Consider the following 20,199-nt stretch of genomic DNA (forward strand, 5'->3'; position numbering starts at 1 on the left):
AGGAGCCCAGCAGTGCCCCAGTAAGGGACAGGCAGCACACCAGCACCATGCCAAGGGCAAGGACACACATCCTGCAGGACCAACCCAGCTCTGGGCCAGCACAAGGAATTCCAGACTTGAAAGAAGGGATTGAAAACTCAGCATACTCATCCAGTAGGAGCACTTGTCACCACAGCTAACCACATCCTGAATCACTGATGGCTCCTAAAGAGTTTAAGGCACTAAGCCTGATCCCTCCTCCCCTGGAGCACAGAGCAGAGCAGCCACTTGCAGAGAAGGAGACCAGACATCCATGATTTGTGCTGGCACATGGGAAGCCTGCAGCAGAACCAGTTCCTTTCTGTTACACTCTTTAATTATAAACCCTCTCTCCTTTTTGATTGCTATCCATTTTGGGATCTCTCTGATTTACTTACCAAGAAAGCTCCATATCCTTTCATTACAGGAAAAGGGGAAAACCCAGCACCCGCAGCCAGAATGAGGGAAAAAAATGAGTTTACAGCCAGGAGAACCATTGTTATAAACAGTGTGAGGCATTCAAAAAGCTCTCCACAGTCACAGCCAGACATGGAAGCTCAGAGGTTGCTCTCACCTCCTGAAGCTGGGATTCTTTCTTCTTGGAAGACAAGTTCAAGTGCTTTTCTAGGACACCACAGTATTTCTCAGTCTCCTTGTCGTATTTCTTTTTGGCATCCTACAAAACAGGACAAGGAGTGTGACACTAAACACAAGGGTCCAGAGCAGCTGTGACAGCATCCCTTGGCACTGGGCAGGATGGCAGTGCCAGGTGGGAGCTACCATGAGACAGGACCTGGGGGCAGCAGCTGGAAGCAGGTGAGGCTGCTTTTATCTGCCAGCATCAGCAGCTACAGGAAAGGAGCTTGTGCTGCCAAAACCCAAGGCTTGAGGGAACCCCTCCTCTGTTCCTGGGGCCCAGTGCTTGGTAAAACATCCAGATCCAGGTCCAAAAGCAACAGAAAGTTGCTTTCTAAGCAGAACCTGGTCACAATTCCACATCCCACCCTGCCATCCCTTGCAAGAGCTTCTCCTCTGTGCCACGGGGGACAATGACACAGCACCTCAGCTGTTTGTGGCAGCAGCATTAAGGACACCAACTTCACTTTCCTTTGCAGCCCTGTCCCAGCCTGGCCAGCCCAATGCCAGGCCCCAGTCCATGGCAGCAGCTGCAGGTAAGCAGGTGTGTTCTGCAGGACTCCTCTCTGGGTTTGTGAGCAGGTGTGTGCCACAGGTAAGCAGGTGTGTGCTGCAGGACCCTCTCTGTGTTTGCAGGTGAGCAGGTGTGTTCTGCAGGACTCCTCTCTGTGTTTGTGAGCAGGTGTGTGCTGCAGGACCCCTCTCTGTGTTTGTGAGCAGGTGTGTGCTGCAGGACTCCTCTCTGGGTTTGTAAGCAGGTGTGTTCTGCAGGACTCCTCTCTGTGTTTGTGAGCAGGTGTGTTCTGCAGGACCCCTCTCTGTGTTTGTGAGCAGGTGTGTGCTGCAGGACTCCTCTCTGGGTTTGTAAGCAGGTGTGTGCTGCAGGACTCCTCTCTGTGTTTGTGAGCAGGTGTGTTCTGCAGGACTCCTCTCTGTGTTTGTGAGCAGGTGTGTGCTGCAGGACCCCTCTCTGTGTTTGTAAGCAGGTGTGTGCTGCAGGACTCCTCTCTGGGTTTGTTTCCAGCTGCACTGGGCACTGCTGCCATGCAAACGCAGCCCTGGGAGCTGGCATGAGCTGCTTGCAGGCAGCAGCAGGTTGTTATAACAACAGGGAAGCCACAGACAGTGGTTTTCATTTCAGAACAAAGGCAGGAAAGAAAGAGGGGGGGCCAGGCTGTCTCATGGCCGCCCTCAGCCACACCGGCGCTTCCCTGTCCTGCCAGAAGCCTCCGAGTTCCCCTGCAGCCCCCAACCATGCCTTGGGGTGGGCAGTGCAGCCTGGGGGACTCAGGAAAATGTGAGCCCCTCCAAAAAATCCTAATTCTTCCTTGGAGTAAGGAAAAAAGTTCACTTTGGTTGGCATGCAGATTTTGCCCTTGGCAGTTCCTTGGCTGTGGGTGAACTCGGAACACTGAGGCACTCCCCAGGAGCCAGATCAGGCCGTGTCCATCCCAGGGCAGCACACTGCCTCCTGCCATGCCCGAGCCCGCCCTGCAGAGTGCCAGCTCCTGGCCAGCTCGGGGGGCAGTGCCCGGGTTACCTTGGCAGCCCCGATCTGCTCCTTGCGGAACTTCTCCAGTGGCGTGATCAGCACCTCGCTGGCGTTCTCGATCTGGGGGCAAAGACAGGCACAGCTCAGCTGTGCTGCTCCACAGCCTCTTCCATGGGAACCCTCCCACAGCCCCAGACACCCCCAGGCTTCACCCCTCTGTCTCTGCACACCTGTGGCCCCCCAGCACCAGCACCAGCCGCTCTCCAACAGCAAGATTCCATTCCTGATGCTTTCCAAGTGTTCCCCCACCAAGCCCATCCTCTCCTTCCTCTGCCCTCCCCTGCAGCTCCACCCCAGGCGAGGGAAGGAGCACTGGGGCAGCAGTCACTGTCACCACGGAGTCCCAGGTGCCACCACCCCTGCTCCCAGGACACAGGGGCCGTACCATGCGCATCCGCTCGTCCTCCAGGTTCCGCAGCACCGTGGCAAACTCCTGCAGGGACTTGGCTGGAAGGGACACAGTCAGCATTTCACACTCAGTTCTTAAAGAAAGAAACTGCACAGAGGGGTTTTGTCTGTCTGTGTTTTGGGTGGGGAGGTCGGGGTTTTTATTATCTTTACTGACTAAAGCTGGCAGCAGAGCATCCCCAGGACCAGGCTTCCTCCTCCGGACAACATCCTCAGTTCAAACCTGCCCTGCCCAGCAGACAGTCACCAACCAGCCCCACAGCACAGCACTGGCCTCCAGCCATGCCCAGCACACGAGGGGCAGCTCCCCAGCATGGGCACGGCACCAGGGAGACCTGGGTGAGGAGCTATTTCTGCTGAGAGACTGGGCACAAATAAACAAGCAAAGTTAAATCAGGGCTAAAGCTTCTTTGCTCTCCTGGCTCCAGACGATGTGCACAATAAGCTCTAAAAGTTCAGCTGGGGCAGGAGGAGAGAGGGAAGAGGCTGAAGCCACTGCCCAGTGCCAGGAGAAGCTCTGTGGCAGAGCCAGGCTTAGCTCAGAGAGCCTTGCCAGGCTCAGCACTGCTGATTCCCCCAAGCACTGTGTGCCTCTGCTGCTCCTCTGCTTCAGAGCACAGCCCCTTGCAGTGTATCCAGCCACAACCACCTCCAGATGCTCCTCTCCAGTGCAAAACATCCAGCTAACTGAGGTGGTTTCAGACACAGGCAATCTTCTCCCTTTCCTATCTGGCAGGGACAGATTTAGGCCAAGAAGCAACAGGTGATTGATTCCCTGGGGGAGGCCGTGCTGCTGTTGAAGCAGGAGCAATAAGGCATTTCCAGAGAGCACCCAGACAATTCCCTCGGTGTCCTGGTGTGATTCCCTCGGTGCCCTGCTCGGGGGTGTGGCCCCAGGAGCAGCAGGACTCACCTATGCAGATCTCATCATCAGTCTCAGCATCACCAATGCAGCGGAATTTGAATTCGTTGAGGGAATCCGCGAACTTGCGCTTGGCAGCCGACAGGTCTGTGGGAGCAGGGAACACAGGGACATCACCAATGGGGAAGGGGCCCAACAGCAGGATACAGGCATGATCCCACCCAGGAAACGCCCACAGACAGACCCCTGCCACCAGGGAAGCCCCAGAGCGCCGCCCTCCTGCACCCACCCCAGGGACGGCTCAGCGGGGTCCCTGTCAGCACCCCCAGAACACCCTACAGGAGATGGCCCTTCAAAACAGCCAAAGAGCCACCCCAGAGCTCTGACCTAGAGCCACGGGGCAGCAGTGACACGCAGTGGCAGTGCCCCCCAGGAGATGGTCCCTCTGCATGCTCCTGGCATGAGGGAAGGCAGCAGCACAGAGCTTTGCTGCTTCCCGAGCTGCAGATTCTCTCTGAGATCTGCATCCTATTAAGTTCTTACTCACAGTGACCTGAGTGCATCCAGGATTGGCTTTTCAGGCCAGCCCTGTTAACCTGGCACACACAGACAGTCCTGGGGCCACCAAAGACACCGTGTGGCTGCAGCCCTGCTGGTGTGAGGAACTCACAGCGCTCACTCCCCCGTGCATTTCTTCACTCAAAGCCCAAAATTCCAGGGTTTTTCCCTTTCCCAGCACCGGTGGAAAATGTGTGTGCACGCAAAGGCCATTTCCTCCTCTCAGACACCACAGCCAAGAGATAACCACAGCAGAGTCCAAGTGTTTTGCTTTCCCCATGGGATAAGGGAGCTGGCAACTTTCTCCAAGCATCAAAGCTGTTTTCCCAGTACTGCTGCTGACAGCCCTGGGGTTAATCCTGCCCAGTTCAGTCCCGGCTGCCTCCACACAAGTGCTTCCTAAGGCAGCAGGAAATCACCCAGCCAAGGCAGGCAGGGAGAGGGAAATCCCTGGGAGCCTTCCCAGTGGAAAAGTACAGAGGGGGCTTCTTGGAGGAGAAGGCTCACACATGACAGGATTTGCACTTTGCTCCCTGGAGGATGGAGCAAGCACGGCTTTTACACCCTTCCTGTGCTGGAGCTGCCAGGAGCCTCCACTGGCACCCACAGAAACAGGACACATGCTTTTTGGGGAAACTTCCCCAGTGTTCCTGGGCAGGATTGAGAAGAGGGACTCGGGAGGGTGGGAGGGTTTGTTCCAGCTCAGCACAGGGCTGAGCAAAGGGCACTGGACAGCCCCGTGCAGCTCTCTGCTCCTTTCCACGTGCCTGTGCTGGTGCCAGCAGCAGAGCAGCCTCCTCCCCTCAGCAGAGCTCATTGGAGCAGCCCCAGGACCTGGGGACTCTCACCCAGACCCTCCTGCCTGCCCTGGAATAACCAGGGAGATGATGGTAATGCTCTAAGGAGCCATTTCCTCTCCCCCAGCCCCTGAGCCCTTGGCACATTCCATGTGCCACGTCCCCACCTGAGCCAGGCCTGATGTGACACCCCCCTCATGCCCACCGCTGGCTGGGCAGGACCCCAGAGCTGGAGAGGCTGCAGCAGCACAGGGATGGACACCCGGGGGAACTGAGCTCCCCAGCCTGGGGCACGGTCACTTCTCCAGGGCCACCCTCTCCAGGGCCACCTCTCCAGGGTCACCCTCTCTCCAGGGCCACCCTCTCTCCAGGGTCACCTCCCCAGGGCCACGCTCTCCAGGGTCACCCTCTCCAGGGTCACCCTCTCCAGGGTCACCCTCTCCAGGGCCACCTCTCCAGGGCCACCCTCTCCAGGGTCACCCTCTCCAGGGTCACCTCTCCAGGGCCACCTCCCCAGGGTCACCTCTCCAGGGTCACCCTCTCCAGGGCCACCTCTCCAGGGCCACCTCTCCAGGGTCACCCTCTCTCCAGGGTCACCTTCTCCAGGGCCACCTCTCCAGGGCCACCCTCCTCAGGGACACCTTCTCCAGGGCCACCCTCTCCAGGGCCACCTCTCCAGGGTCACCCTCTCCAGGGTCACCTTCTCTAGGGCCACCTCTCCAGGGTCACCTCTCCAGGGTCACCCTCTCCAGGGTCACCTTCTCCAGGGTCACCTCTCCAGGGCCACCTCTCCAGGGCCACCTCCCCAGGGTCACCCTCTCCAGGGCCACCTTCTCCAGGGCCACCTCTCCAGGGTCACCCTCTCCTCCACCTGAGAGTGAGGAGCAGCTCAGGGCTCTGGGACCAGGCACGAGCCAGAGCAAAGCCAGGAAGCCTCTGGAGCCAGCAGCACTGACAGCAATGGCCCACCTTTGCTGCTTATAAATAGGCAAGGGAGAGGCAGGGGGAGAGGGAGATAACTCCTGCAGGGACAGTGATAAAGGATAAAATTAGCAGCAGGATCAGCCAGAAAAGGAGAGACGGGCACCCATGCCCACCCTGGGGGCCCCACTGTCCTCCCCAGGCCACTGTCAGGCCACCCATGCCCAGCATCCCCTCTTCCAGGAGCCCTCAGCTGCATTTTGGGACCACAGCCCTGCAGGGGAAGCAGGAAGGTCTCTTGACAAGCCTCAGCTCCTGCGGGTTGTTCTTCCCCAGGGCTGTGAACAAGCAACCCCAAAATCCTGCAAAGGCTCAACAGAATCTGCTGCTTCCTCTCAGGCACGAGCAAAAGCACCCAGACCCTGCACATGAGTCACACCAGGGCTGCACCAGGGGCTGGCAAGTGTTCCTTCCACGTTCTCTGCTGGCTTGATCAGCCAACCACAGCATCAGGGAAAGCCACCCCAAAAAGCCTGAAAAATCCTTTTGCCTGAGCAACACAACCAGCTCAGGTTGCAGGTCTCATCATCATCATCATCACCTCCCGTGGCTCCCCTTTCCCACCTGGGCTGGTGAGGGTGGGACAATTCCTTCAGGAAAGTCCCCCCCTTGACAGAAACCTGGCACACACAGGTCCACCTGCACAGCCCCAGCAACCAGGGATCTGAAAAAATGCCCTTTTAAAAGTGATGCATCCTCCCCTTCCACTGCATCCTCGACACCCAGCTCAGGAACAGCTCCCAGCAGGTCAGAGGGCAGCAGCCTTTCCTGGAAGCAGCCTCAGATAACCCCTCTGGCTGCCCCTGCTCCCTCACACCCAGCCCAGGCTCACCCCACTGTCCTCCTCCCTCTGCAGCTGAGCAATTGCTGGCTGAATTCCATCCCAGCCACACACTCCAGCTCCAGGGCTCCCCAAAACCTGCCTGAAGGGGCTTCTCCAGCCCCAGGAGTCCTGCAAGGATCAGCAGCAAGGGAGCACCTCGTGCTCCCGTGTCCCCCCTCCTCCTCCTCAGCTCAGACTTTCTGGGAAGCGGCTGCTGTTACTACAAGGAGACTGAAGTGGCTGCTTCTTACATAAAAAGCCTCTTCCAAAGGAATTTGGCTGGAGAAGGCCATTTGTAGAAGGATTGTGTCCTGGTTTCCCACCCCCCCTCCATGAGTGCAGCACCCCAGGCACTGCGAGGTGACCCCACTGAGCCAGGCCTGCAGCCAGCACCCCAGAAACAACAGCAAGGACACTGAGGGGAACCACAGCCCCTCAGGCTGAGATGGCAGGAAGACAAAGGTCCCCCCCTGCCTGGTCCCTGTGCCTGGTGCCGTTTTGGGGAGCTCAGGTCAGCCAGGGCACAGTGAAGCTGCTGGCTCAGAGAGGGGGGAGCTGACTCTGCAGCCTCTGCTGCACCAGCTGGAAACAGCAAAAAGCTCTGGCTCAGCTGGGCCAGGACAGGGGCAGCAGCAGCAGCAGCAGGGGTGGCTCAGGTTAAAGACGAGCCTGCTGCTGAGTGTGGCCATGAAGGGTTAATGCTGCCCCAGAGGGGGAGCAGAGGATGCTCTGCCAGAGGCTGTGCTCACACGGAGCAGGATTTCTACACTTCCTGCAAAGAAAACTGCTTAATAGCCTATATTTACTGTTCAAGTGGACAACAGGAACTGAGACTCCTGCCCCTTCCTTCCCCCACAGCAAAGAGCAGCAGAACAGCAGCTCGGGCTGGCTGTCTGTCCCCTGCCAGCCCCCGGAGAGGGACAGGAGGACAATGCCAGCCCCCAGCAGGGCAGACCTGGGGGCTCAGCCTTCATTTGGCTGCAGGGAGCAGGACACAGCACCTCCCCAGCTGCCAGCCAGGATGGGTAATCCAGGGAACAGCCACTCTAATCAGCAGCCAGATTACAGCCTGCCTTTCTGAGGCTGCTCACAAAGCAGCAATATGGTGTCTGCCCAGCTCAGCACCCCTTCTGGGCTCACACAGCACTCCTGCAGCTCAGGGATGCCCAGGGAGGGGCTCTGGGCATGGCCAGCTGGGCCTGGCCACGGATGCTTGGAGCGCTCTGCAAGGGACACTCACCCAGCCTGGCCCCACAGCTCGTGCAGGAATCCAGCAACGAGAACCTCATGCAAGAAGCACTTCATGCAACAAGAACCTCGTGCCTGGAGCAGCGTTTGCAGCTGCCAGTTTGCAGTTTCACCCAGCCAGCCCCAGCCCCAGCCTCAGCAGCACTGGGATCAGCACCAGCGTCGGGGCAGCATCAGGAAATGCTTCATTTGCTGCAGAAGGTTTAAATTCCCTCTCTGAGTTTCCCAGCAAGGTCAGCAAAGCCCTGCTCCCATGAGACACCGGCCTGGCCCAGCCCCAGAGTCACCTCCATGCAGAATTAGCACTGATCTGTTCATTAAACAACTTCTCCATCAGGTGGTTGGAGTTAATCAGTGATTGAGGATGGGATGGCGGCTGCTGGCAGGCTCCCCCTCTGAATCATCATGAGCAAACATAAAACCAGATGGGCAGAGCCCACCCCACCTCCAGCACAGCTTCTGCCATCGTGCTCTGCACAACAGCCCGTGGAGAGGCTGCCACAGCTTGGCACAGATGGAGGTGAGAGGGTGCCAAGGACAGCAAGGCGACCCCAAGGACCAGGGCCATGGGCACAGTCCCTGCAGCCACCCCAGGCAGGACCCCCAAGGCAGGGAGAGCAGCACTGAGTGGCCCCAGAGCCCCCCAGAGCCCACTTGGGTCCCTTTTCCACACACAGAGCCTGCAGCTGAGCCTGAGCAGCACAGCCAGGGAGGTCAAACCCCAGCACTTCATTGTCACCGAGTTCACCAGCACACCCTCCCTACAGAGCACGCAGACAGCCCAACACTGCTCAGAGATGTGCTCAAACACAAAATAACAAACAACTCTGTCCAGGATGCCCCAGGAGGGCAGGTCCAGGAGGTGCCCCAGCCGTGGCCCTGCAGCCAGGGCAGAGCTGGGCACTGCTGCCAGCCCAGGGGAGCACTGGGCACTGCTGGGCACTGCTGCCAGCCCAGGGGAGCACTGGGCACTGCTGGGCACTGCTGCCAGCCCGGGGCAGTGCTGGGCACTGCTGGGCACTGCTGCCAGCCCAGGGCAGCGCTGGGCACTGCTGGGCACTGCTGCCAGCCCAGGGGAGCACTGGGCACTGCTGGGCACTGCTGCCAGCCCAGGGCAGCACTGGGCACTGCTGCCAGCCCAGGGCAGCGCTGGGCACTGCTGGGCACTGCTGCCAGCCCGGGGCAGTGCTGGGCACTGCTGGGCACTGCTGCCAGCCCGGGGCAGTGCTGGGCACTGCTGCCAGCCCAGGGCAGCACTGGGCACTGCTGGGCACTGCTGCCAGCCCAGGGGAGCACTGGGCACTGCTGGGCACTGCTGCCAGCCCAGGGCAGCGCTGGGCACTGCTGGGCACTGCTGCCAGCCCGGGGCAGTGCTGGGCACTGCTGCCAGCCCGGGGCAGTGCTGGGCACTGCTGGGCACTGCTGCCAGCCCGGGGCAGTGCTGGGCACTGCTGCCAGCCCAGGGGAGCACTGGGCACTGCTGCCAGCCCACGGGAGCACTGGGCACTGCTGGGCACTGCTGCCAGCCCAGGGCAATGCTGGGCACTGCTGCCAGCCCAGGGGAGCACTGGGCACTGCTGGGCACTGCTGCCAGCCCAGGGCAGCGCTGGGCACTGCTGGGCACTGCTGCCAGCCCGGGGCAGTGCTGGGCACTGCTGCCAGCCCAGGGCAGTGCTGCCAGCCCACGGGAGCGCTGGGCACTGCTGGGCACTGCTGCCAGCCCAGGGCAGCGCTGGGCACTGCTGCCAGCCCAGGGCACTGCTGGGCACTGCTGCCAGCCCAGCATCCCTGTCTGCCCGGACCCCACGCTCAGCTGGCCCCGTATGGCAGCGCTGGGCACGGGGACACAGAGCCCTGTGTGTGCTGAATGGCACCATTGACAGGCTCCAGCAGCACATCAGACCTCAGCAACACGCTCAAGGCAAGGAGTGTTTCACAGGGTTTTAACAGATAAAGGTTCTGCACGTCGTGAAAAACAAAACTGTCCCTTGGAAGGGCTGCCTGGCTGCACAGCTAAAATTATCCCTGCTGCCCACCAGCCCAGCACCCCGGCCACGTCACCGTGCCACCCCCAAATCAATAATGCTCAGACTTGTCTTGGGAGCTTTGCCAGGCCAGGAGGTTTCTGCAAAGCTTCCCAAGACTCCTGATGGAAGGCACTGGAGATCCAAGGGAAATGAAGCCAGAAGGACCAGCCCAGTGTGTCCAGTGTGACACCCTGCAGCAGGGCCAGGGCTGCAGCAGCACCAAGGCAAGAAACCACTCCTTCAACTCCCACTGCTGCAGCCACCGTCCTGTTTTCCCTGGTTTGAGGGAGTTGATGGTCAGCTGGAACCCTTGCCCCTCTGCCCCACTTCTCAACCATCAATCAGCCCTGGACCCCCTCAGGCCCTGGAGCCCTGAGCCCAGTGCTGAGCCTGCCCTGCCACAGAGGCAAAGGTCTCACAGCCTCTCTCCATCCCTCCTGTTCAGCTTTTCTTAGCACTCACCCACCAAGTCATTGCAACAAAGCCACTCTCGTGAGTCAGATCCTTGTCTCACAGTGCCTGAGACGCTGCAGAAACCCAGCTCATGCAAACAGCTCTGCCTTTCCCCTCTCAGAGTGTCACCAGGGTTGTGGCACTGGCAGGACAGGAGCTGGTCCAAGCAGCAGGGATGGGTTAATGATGCAGTTAATGAAGTGCCCCTCACCAGGGTCCCACCTGGAGGAACTTCAGCACTGGGCATGGGAACCATGAAGCAATGACCTCTCCATCCCACCAGGAAAGGAGGACTTGGGAGACTCCCACCTGTCCTGCATGGAAACCCTGGAGGATGTTCTCCCCTTGCCCAAACAGGACTTTTCTGCAGGAACCCCTCCAAAGTGAAGTGCTCTGTCTTGTGGCCAGCCCAGTGTGGCCCTGCCCCTGCTCTGCATTAATCAGGTTATTTTAACGAGCTGCAGCAGCTCCTGACTCGGAGAGCACTGTGGGGAGAGAGGACAGAGGTGCCAGGAGGGACGAAGGGCAGCGATGGCAGTTGGAGTGACCAGGAGCTCTGCTGTGTGCACCACAGGTGCCAGGCAGCAGAGCCTGCCCTGCCTGCAGCCAGGACACGCAGGAAACAAAACCCAGGAATGATGTAAAGGACCCCTGGAAGGGCTTCCCATTCCTGGAGAGCCTGAGGAGACAGATGTCTGCAGCTGCAAGAGGCACAGCCCAACAAATCCTCACTCCCAGCAAGGAGCACGGGGCTCAGAGGAACACGGGCATGCCAGAGCCCTCCTGGCAGCCCTGGCAACCACTCCATACCCCAGGATGGCCCTGGAAGGCAAGGGGCCCAAAGCCAGGAACCTCCACCCTGGCAGGCAGCCTCCAGGCTGACCATCACCGTGCAGAGATCCAGCACACGGGGCCAGCAGAGCCCCCAGCACTGAGCAGAGCCCTGCCAACCCTGGTGCTCTGCACAAACATGGCACACCCCAGTCCTCCCACAGCCCCAGAGCATCACTGCCTGCAGCTCCTGGAGGGGCACAGCCCCCAGCACAGGGCAGCATCCCCCGATGCCATCCCCGGGCTCTGAGCTGGACACAGAGCGTTTCGTGCACTTAGCAGCAAAACAAAATAAAATGGGATTTCTCCACTTCCCCACCCAGCTCCCATGTCTGGCACTTTTCCCTGTGCTTATTTTTGTTCACATCCTGGTGTTGTTTTATGGCAGAACCCCCCGGCCTGTCCCAGCCTGCAGCACAGAGTCTGCCAGGCAGGGAGCCAGGCATCAGAGCAACAGGAGCTCAGGTGGGAGCAGGCACGGTCTCTGAATAAAATCGAGTGTAAATATTCACCACTCCAACACAGAGGAGGGATGCATCCAAACAGCAAACACAGGCAACAGCCTCAGTGCCTGGAAAACATCAGGGACATGGTAATGAAATGGAAAATTCCCACCCTGGCTGGCATTTCCACGGGCAGCCGGCTGCACCAGCACACAATGTGAGGAAGCAGCAGTGAAAATCCCTGTGTCCCAGTCAGGCCAGGGATTTGGGCACAGTGCTGGCTCAGAGAGAGATGTCAGACCTGCTGAGCACAGCTGTCCCACTGCACCGAGTGCCTGACCTTCAAACCCCAACTCCTGCCTGCTGTTCCCAAAAGCAGGGCTTTGAACATCACATTTCCCCTCCACCTGCACACTGCCCCACCGCCCCAGGCAGGCCATGTAAATGCCTCCAGCCTTACACCTGTGAGTAAAGGTTTTGCTGTTTTACTCACAGCTCCCCATGGCCCCCAGTTCCCTCACTGCATGACACTGCTCCAGTAACTGTAGCTTCTCCTCCAAGTGCCAGGAGAGGTTCAGGTCGGGATCAGGAGAAATTTCCTCTGGAAAGAATGGTCAGTCATGGGAAGGGGCTGCCCAGGGAGGTGCTGGAGCCCCCATGCCTGGAGGTGCCCAAGGAAGGACTGGATGTGGCACCCTGTGCTCCGGGCTGGTTGACAAGACAGTGATGGGTCACAGGCTGGACCTGATAATCTTGGGGGTCATTTCCATCCTCAGTCATGGTGTATTTCTGTGATTCCTCCTCTCCAAAGCCTGGCACGACCCACAGGAAGGCTGCAGATGACTTTACCCTTGTCACCACAATATTTCATCGACTGGAGCCTGGAATCACATTTCATTAGGACAGAACGCCCTGCCCGAGACAGCTAATCGATTTAGAGGACACTAATCCAGAAGAAATTTGCTCCTGACCCAGGCAATGCCCATTAGTGGAGCAGAAGGGGGTCTGGCAGGGGGGGCTGTGGCAGAGCCCCTGCCAGACCAGAGCAGATTGCCTCAGGCACTGGCCCTGCTTCTGGATTAGTTAGTTATTAAATCTAATTAGCTAATAGGTGGGCCACAGGGAGCTCCCTTGATTTCCCAAGGGGCAGGCACCAAAGCATTGGGGTCCCCAGGGGAAGATGGGCCCAGAGACCCCAGGTGGGGAGGGGACCAACGCCCTGTCCCTGTGGGCAGGAGGGACAGGAGACCCTCCTGGCACATCCCAGCCAGGCCATGGCACGGGGCAGTGCCTCCCCTGTCCCCACCCCCTGTCCCCATCCCAGAGCTCTTGCCACAGCCAGGGCAGGGGCAGGGGCAGCTCCCAGCCCCTCAGAACTGCTCTGCACAACCTCCTTCCTCCTCCTCCTCCTCCCAAGGAGGCTGCGGAAATCCTTTTGTCGCCGGTGTTCCTCCACCTCAGCTGTAAGAACAGGAAAAATCCCACTGTGCTTGCAGGAACATCAGTGGCAAGTGAGTCAATTTTTCCTGCTTGGGCAGGAAAAGAGAGATATAAATTAAAATCTCCAGTGGAGCTTAGGGAGGCACGCAGGGTGAGGACAGGGATGCACAGCCCAGGGTGTAGCACAGACCCATGGAACAGTTTAGGTGGGAAAAGCCCTCCAAGATTCTCACATCCTGCTGTTCCCCCTGCACTGCCAAAGCCAACAATCACCATTGTCGTCATCTCTAAAACCCCTCCAGGATGGTGACTCCACCACTGCCCTGGGCAGCCTGTGCCAGTATCTGACCGCCCTTTCCAGGAAGAAATCGCTGCCTTTAACCTGGGCTTTCCCCTGGAATTCATGGGAGAAACACCCAATATTTTGCTCTGCAATGGTTGGGTTTTTTGTAAAACATTGCTTAGCAACCAGCACTCAGCGAGGGCATCGCTCTGGGCAGACGCTGCTTCAGCGAGAAACAGAATGAAAATCCAGCACAGGCACAGCCTAGCAGGCAGTGCTGGGAAAAGGCACACGCCAGCTCTTTTTACAGGTCACTCGGCCCAGAGAACCATTCACACCTCCCTCACTGTGGATCGTGGAATGCCAGGCTGGCCTGGCTTGGGAGGGAGCTCAAAGCTCATCTCATTCCACCCCTGCCATGGGCAGGGACACCCTCCACTGTCCCAGGCTGCTCCCAGCCCTGCCTGAGGGTGCAGGGAGGGCTGAGGAGGCAGGGCAGGAAGGCTGAGGAGGCAGGGCAGGAAGGCTGAGGAGGCAGGGCAGGAAGGCTGAGGAGGCAGCCCCAGCCCTGGGCTGTCCCTGGTCCCCGCCGCTCCCTGTGCCAGGGCCAGATGGTCCGGAGGCTGCAGTGCTGGAAACCTGCCTGGCACCAGGGCACAGCATCCCCTTCCCCCTTGGTGCCCAGGGCATCCCAGCACACCCCCTGCACCCTGGCATGCCAGGACCCCCTGGCTCCCACTGGGAGCCGAGGCAGAGGAGCCAATTCCCAGCTCCTCCAAGCCACGCTGGAGACCATCCTTGCCATGAACATCCTTGCCACTTACAGCCAGGGAGATGCCCTAAAGACCCACACTGGGCAGGAGCCCATGGGCCCAAGGCCACCAGTGCTTGCACAGAGCAGGTGGAAGCACCTTTGGCATGGAGAGCATGCCAGGAAAGCAGGGAGGGCATCCCTGTCCCAGGAAAACTGGGAAAGCATCCCTGTCCCAGGAAAACAGAGAAAACACCCTTGTCCCAGGAAAACAGAGAAAACATCCCTGTCCCAGGAAGGCAGGGAAAGCATCCCTGTCCCAGGAAGGCAGGGAAAGCACCCCTGTCCCAGGAAAACAGAGAAAACACTCTTTTCCCAGGAAAACAGAGAAAACATCCCTGTCCCAGGAAGGCAGGGAGAGCATCCCTGTCCCAGGAGAGCACCCCTGTCCCAGGCAGCCATGGAAGACACGCCTGTCCCCGGCGGTGACAGCCGCTGGCGTGCCCGGGGGAGGAGGAGGGGATGATTCACAGCACAGTGAACAAGCTGTGCAGGTTCCTACAGCTCCCCCTCGCTCTGCCTCCCCTCCCACCCACCACGATCACGCTACAGCTACTCATCATACTCATCACAGCCAGGAAAAGTGGGGATGAAGTAACCCAAACCAGCCATGGATGCCTGGCACAGCCTGTCCCCCTGTCTGTCCCCCAGCCTGTCCCACTGCTAGATGCTGCAAAGGGGCCCAGAATGCCCCAAACCAGAACCACAGGGCTTGTTTGGCACCACTGCTGCCCCTCTGCCACGTGCAGGAATGCCAGCCCCTGAGCAGCCCTGCCCTGGTTTGTGGCTCCTGGCCTTCAGGGAGAGGCACACCCCGATTTTAGGGCACAAACAAAGGGGTTGGTGGTCCCCCTGTGCCAGCCAGGGAGGGTCTGGCACCCAGCATGGGCAGAACTGCCTTGCCCCATGCCATCCCTGGTACTGAATCAGCCAGGGAAGCACCACGTGTGCCAGCCTGCAGAGGGCACAGGGACGGCACAGGGACGGCACAGGGACGGCACAGGGACAGCACAGGGACAGCGGGCACCATGTGCCAGCCTGCAGAGAGCACAGGGACGGCACAGGGACGGCACAGGGACGGTGGGCACCTCCCAGCCTCCACAGCTCCATGGGAACGGCATTTCCTCACTCAGATTCCCAACACCACTGCGAGCTGCTACAGCAAAGCAAAGGGAGAAAGGGAAACCTAAAAGGGAAACCTAAAGAGCCCACTGCTCCCAGCCCGTGTCCAGGGCACACAGGTGATGCCACACACGCCACAGGTGATGCCACACACCTCTGGGCCTGGCAGCACTGCAGAAACGAATGGAGACAGATGATTCAAGCTGTGCCAGCACATCTGCAGCCCTGGGAAAACAGCCTCCTGACCCAAATCAGGCACATCTGCTCCATGCTGGAGGCGTGAGCAGGACACAGCTTGTGGGTGACTCCTGGTGCTGGAGGCACACAGGGACATCCAAGCTGGCCCTTCACAGCCCCTCCCCAGGCCCACCCTGTGGCATGCTCCCTCCCTGCACACAGGTGTGCACTCTCAGCCTCCTCCAGCTCTGGCAGTGCCAGCCCCTGCCCCTCAGAGCTGCCCCTTATCCCAGGCCATCCCCTGCCATCCCAAAAGGCTGGGTTTAGCCTGGCATGGCACACGAGCTCAGCACAGGTCCTGCAGCTCCCCCAGGCTCTGTCCCCACCCCAGCTATTGTGCCCAGAGGTGCTCTGTGGCATGCTCCCACAATTACAGAGATCTCCCAGCCCTGTTAACGAGCCTTCTGTCAGCACAGTGTAAGAGATGGAATCATGAACACAGGCTCTCCTGCACACCCAGCCCTGGTGCTCACGGGGCTCCCTGTCAGCGCTGCTGACAGCCAGACCCGGCTCCAGCCCAGCCCCACAGCCCACAGCCCACCCAGTGCCTCCTGCAGGACCCCAGAGCCCACCCTGCCCTCCCTGGCTCCCTCCATCAGTCCCCAAACCTGCCAGCAACGGGGGGTCCTGGCTGGGCTGGGATCCCCTGGGAGATGGGGGACTGTGCCCTGGGTGTGAGGATCCTCCTGCATGGACCACAGCCACGGCAGGGCACACAGGGAACCACTGCAGCACCCAGCAGGGAGAGCTCCCTCTGACACTCAGCAGGGCCGGGTGGGATAAGGGTGCAGCCCCTGCTGGGTGGGATAAGGGTGCAGCCCCCTGGAGCCAGCCCTGCCAGCCCTGCTGGTCCCTCAGGGCTCACAGTGCAGACCCCACCATCACCAAGAGCACCTCCCAAGCAGGAATATGCTCCTGCTGCTAATTTCCACTGTGGAGGAAGAGGAGGATCAGCTTGTGCTAAAACTGAAGCACAGTATTATCACCTGTCCTGTCCCTCATTTGAATAAAATCCCAGACAAGTTATTCAAGATGTGGCTGCACAAGCCACACAGGTCATGCAAAGGAGGAGAAGTCCTTGGTGCCTCTGGCTCTGCTGGTGCAGGACTGGCTGAGCCATAACCATGTCCCTCCTCCACAGCCCCAAGTATTCCCTACACCAACCATTTCCTACAGGAATGAGGAGGGGAAAATGCACCCTGACACAGGAAAGCCTTGTTACACATTGCACCTCAGCTGGGTGAACAAAGCAGGAAAGAATCAAAGTCAATCAGTTTACCAGCCAACCCCAAAGCCACGTGCTTTCCCTGTGGTTTGCAAGGCAGAGGGAGAGCCCAGGGGAGCCTGGGGGGGCAGGAGGGGACCTTCCCCTGCCTTTCCAAGCATGGAACCAAGTGTCAGAGCTCCTTGGGAAAGGCATGGATGCTCCAGGAAACCCTCCCTGCAGCAAGGGAAGGACAGGAGGGTGCCAGGCTCAGCCCTGGGCAGGCACAGGAGGGTGCCAGGCTCAGCCCTGGGCAGGCACGGGTGACTCACCTGGGCTGCCCCCACCACCACAGCCCAGCCCCATCTCTCACAGCACAACCCGAGCAGGACGAGTGCCAACGGTCACAGCAACCCAGCCAGGTGCTGACTGCTGGTTCTGCACCCTCCAGGAAGCACAGGGCTCCTTCTCCTCCAAACTGGAGCCTGCAGAGCCCAGCACTCTCCTGCCTGGGCAGGAGCACAGCTCTGAGCGCTCAGGTTTGCACCTGCACAACCAGGGGCTGCTCCTGGAAAGGCCAGGCCCAAACCTGTGCACCAAGGTGGTGAGAAGGTTTGGGTTGTGGCTGTTTTCTTCAGGGACCAGAAGGGCAAGAAGGATGAAAATAACCTAAGATGGGCTTTGGATTCCTTCTCCCCAGCACCAAACCCTGGGGCACGGGGACCTGTCACCCCAGATGGCAGCAGGTCACAAAGCAGCCCCAGAGTGGGGCCATGCTCAGCACAGCCAGGGCCTTTGTCCCTGCAGGGCACAGCAGCCTGTGCTCTACCTGCCCCTTGCCCACCCAGCCAGGTGAGCTGAAGCAGGGGCCCCGGGGAGCAGGATGCAAAAACAATGACAAAGTGGCAAAGTGGGCAATCCCCGTCAGCTTCCTTATCACCCCCTCAGCCTTGTTTGTGTCAATTGAATTAAATAAACACAGGGCAGAAGTTTCACTTTCGCTTCTGTTGCAGATCCAGGGGCAGCTCCATCCAGGACAGGCACTGCCAGCCCCCAGCCACGGGCACAGACACCTCATGAAGGCTCAGTTTCACCAAGCAGCTGCGGAGATGTGGAACAGAACCCGTGAGCAAGCACATCCCCGAGTCTGGAACACCAACAGCACCACCAGGAACTGCCCCACTGCACGTGTAGAGCTGCACAGCAGCCCCAGAGCAGGAAACACCCCAGGGCTGCAGCAAAAGCCCTGCTGGCATTCCCATGGTGGCAGCACAGGACAGGGCAGGCACACAGGGGTCAGCTCATTGGAATCACACCCTGCAGGCACAGACAGAAGGGACACCACACCTCTCTGACAGCAAACCTCAGCTGGGAGCAGGGGCAGCCCCAGCTGCTCCCCACAGCCACATGGGACACGTTGGTAGGGGGCAGAGCTGGCATGGGACCTGTGGGACAGTGCCCAGCATGGGCCCTGGGAAGCCAGAGGAGCTCCCAGGCACTGCAGGATCCAGGCCCAGCCCAGCATCACCCCTCAGTCCTGTCCCTCCTCGCTGAGCTCTGCAGCGACCTGGCCAAAAAAATGACCCAGAACACCAAACCAGCCCAGCTGTGCCCTTCCCGTGGGAGCCCAGGGCACGGCACAGCCCCACTGGGACCCAGCCCGTGTGCCCTGCTGGGGAGGGGGCTCACAGAGCCACCCCAGCCCAGCCCAGCACACAAATTGCAGTTTGTGCCGTGGGAGCAGGGCAGCAGCCAGGGCGTGGATGGCTTTGGTGGCTTCAAATTAGTGCCTGGGAGTTGGAAGAAGGAAAACAAACCAGCAGAAACGTGGCAGGGCACCAGGCTGCACCCAGGGCCAGCGGGACACAGCGCCGGCAGCACAGGGAGGAGGAGGAGGGTGCCAGGCTCAGCCCTGTGCTACAGCACGGGGGAGGCAATGGCTGGCAGCCCTGCAGCCCCACGTCCTCTGTCCCTGGGTGTGCTGCTGGCTTCCCAAAGCGAGCTGTGGGCATCTCCCCTTCACCCTCCGGGTGCCCGGGCTCAGCTCCCGCTCCGTGCCAGCACAGGGGCTGGAGGTGATGCCAGCACAGGGAGCAGCCACCGGCTGCCTGCCTGGCCCTCACACAGGCACAGGGACACGCAAAGGGAGAAAATCCTTCAGCATCCCTGCTCCTGATGGTCACCACAGCTCCTGTGCTGGATGGAGAACGCCTTTCACGGCATCCAGGCTTCGAGTTCATTATTTATGTCACACTTGAAGTCTCTGCATCTGCAAAACTTTCTGAATAATTTATGGATGGTGGATCAGGGAGGAAGAGGGACACGTTTTGCTGAAAACCAGGTCACTGAATACCAGCCAAGCAGCAAAGGGAGACAATGGAAACAGGCACAGAAACTCGCTGGGGGAAAAAGATCCAACAGCATTTATGTACACACAGACACACACACTCCAGAGATGCCCTTGGCATCTGAGGATATTTAGCAAGACCAGCCCTTGAGCAAATGAGGATCATTTTTAACCTTCTGAATTTATTCTTTCTTCTCAGGGAAGGAGAAAGTGCTGTGAATCATTCCTATTTCTCTCTGTACCTACATTGAGGGCAAAAGCAGGGCAGAACAGCCCTTTCAGCAAACCCTGGCAGAGACTTTGTTCCGTGTCCTTACTCCAATCTCACCGTCCCTGCATGCCCGTGCATTGCTCCTGCCCAGCTCTGCAGAGGGCTCTTCCTCCCTCCTCATCTTCCTCCCCTGCTCTGCCCAGCCTCAGCAGCCCCTCAGCAGCAGCACAGTTACACGCTGTCCCCACGCCTGCCTTCAGACAAAGAGGATGTGAAACGTTCAGCAGAAGAGGCAAGAGGAAGGAAAAGGAGAGAGGATATTGCCAAGACCTCACGTAACTCTGGCTGCAGGCAGTGACTGCCCAAGGGCCCAGAGACCCCCAGCACCCCTCACTCACTCACAGGCAGCACGTCCTGAGCCAGGGGTCTGCTGCCCCCAGCCTGCCCAGCTCCACAGCCACGGGTCACAGCAGCAGCTGAGGAGCAGCATGGAGACAATGACAGTGAGATAAGGCCACCATGCCCAGCCATGGGGAGGCAAACCAGAACCACTTGGAAACACCACTGAAAAACAAAAGCTGGCTGAGAAAAGCAAATCCCTGGTCACAGTCAGGAATGGCCCCAGATGTGCACTGGCTCATGGGGGTGACACCCCAGCCCCTGCAGCAGTGACACAGATACAGCAGCCAGCAACAGGCAGCACAGCAGCTCCTCACCCCTGCAGCATCTCCATCCCTGCTGCTGGGCACTGGGATGGTCTGGAAGGGCTCACACAACACATCAGACCTTGGACCCGTCACACTGAGGGCGACACAGGTGGGAAGAGCCAGCCCAGATCCCACCCAGCACCAGGGATCCATCACAGCCCCACAGCCCCTCAAGTCATCACCCCTACAGCAGGAGGAGG

The 20,199-nt window shown here is 59.4% G+C and overlaps 1 protein-coding gene across 4 annotated transcripts in view; it reads right to left on the reverse strand.

Moving 5' to 3' along the window:
- Positions 1-20,199, reverse strand: part of ARHGAP26 (Rho GTPase activating protein 26) — a 107,509-nt gene that overhangs the window by 84,995 nt on the left and 2,315 nt on the right. For all 4 annotated transcript variants that reach the window (XM_066559967.1, XM_066559966.1, XM_066559965.1 and 1 more), the window contains exons 2-5: positions 3,528-3,623; positions 2,592-2,653; positions 2,195-2,266; positions 593-694 (exon numbers count right to left, since the gene is read on the reverse strand). In XM_066559967.1, coding sequence (XP_066416064.1) covers positions 593-694; positions 2,195-2,266; positions 2,592-2,653; positions 3,528-3,623 — 332 coding nt within the window. The remainder of the gene's footprint in view (positions 1-592; positions 695-2,194; positions 2,267-2,591; positions 2,654-3,527; positions 3,624-20,199) is intronic.

This window comes from Molothrus aeneus, chromosome 15, assembly GCF_037042795.1.
Source record: "Molothrus aeneus isolate 106 chromosome 15, BPBGC_Maene_1.0, whole genome shotgun sequence".
Lineage (NCBI taxonomy): Eukaryota > Metazoa > Chordata > Aves > Passeriformes > Icteridae > Molothrus > Molothrus aeneus.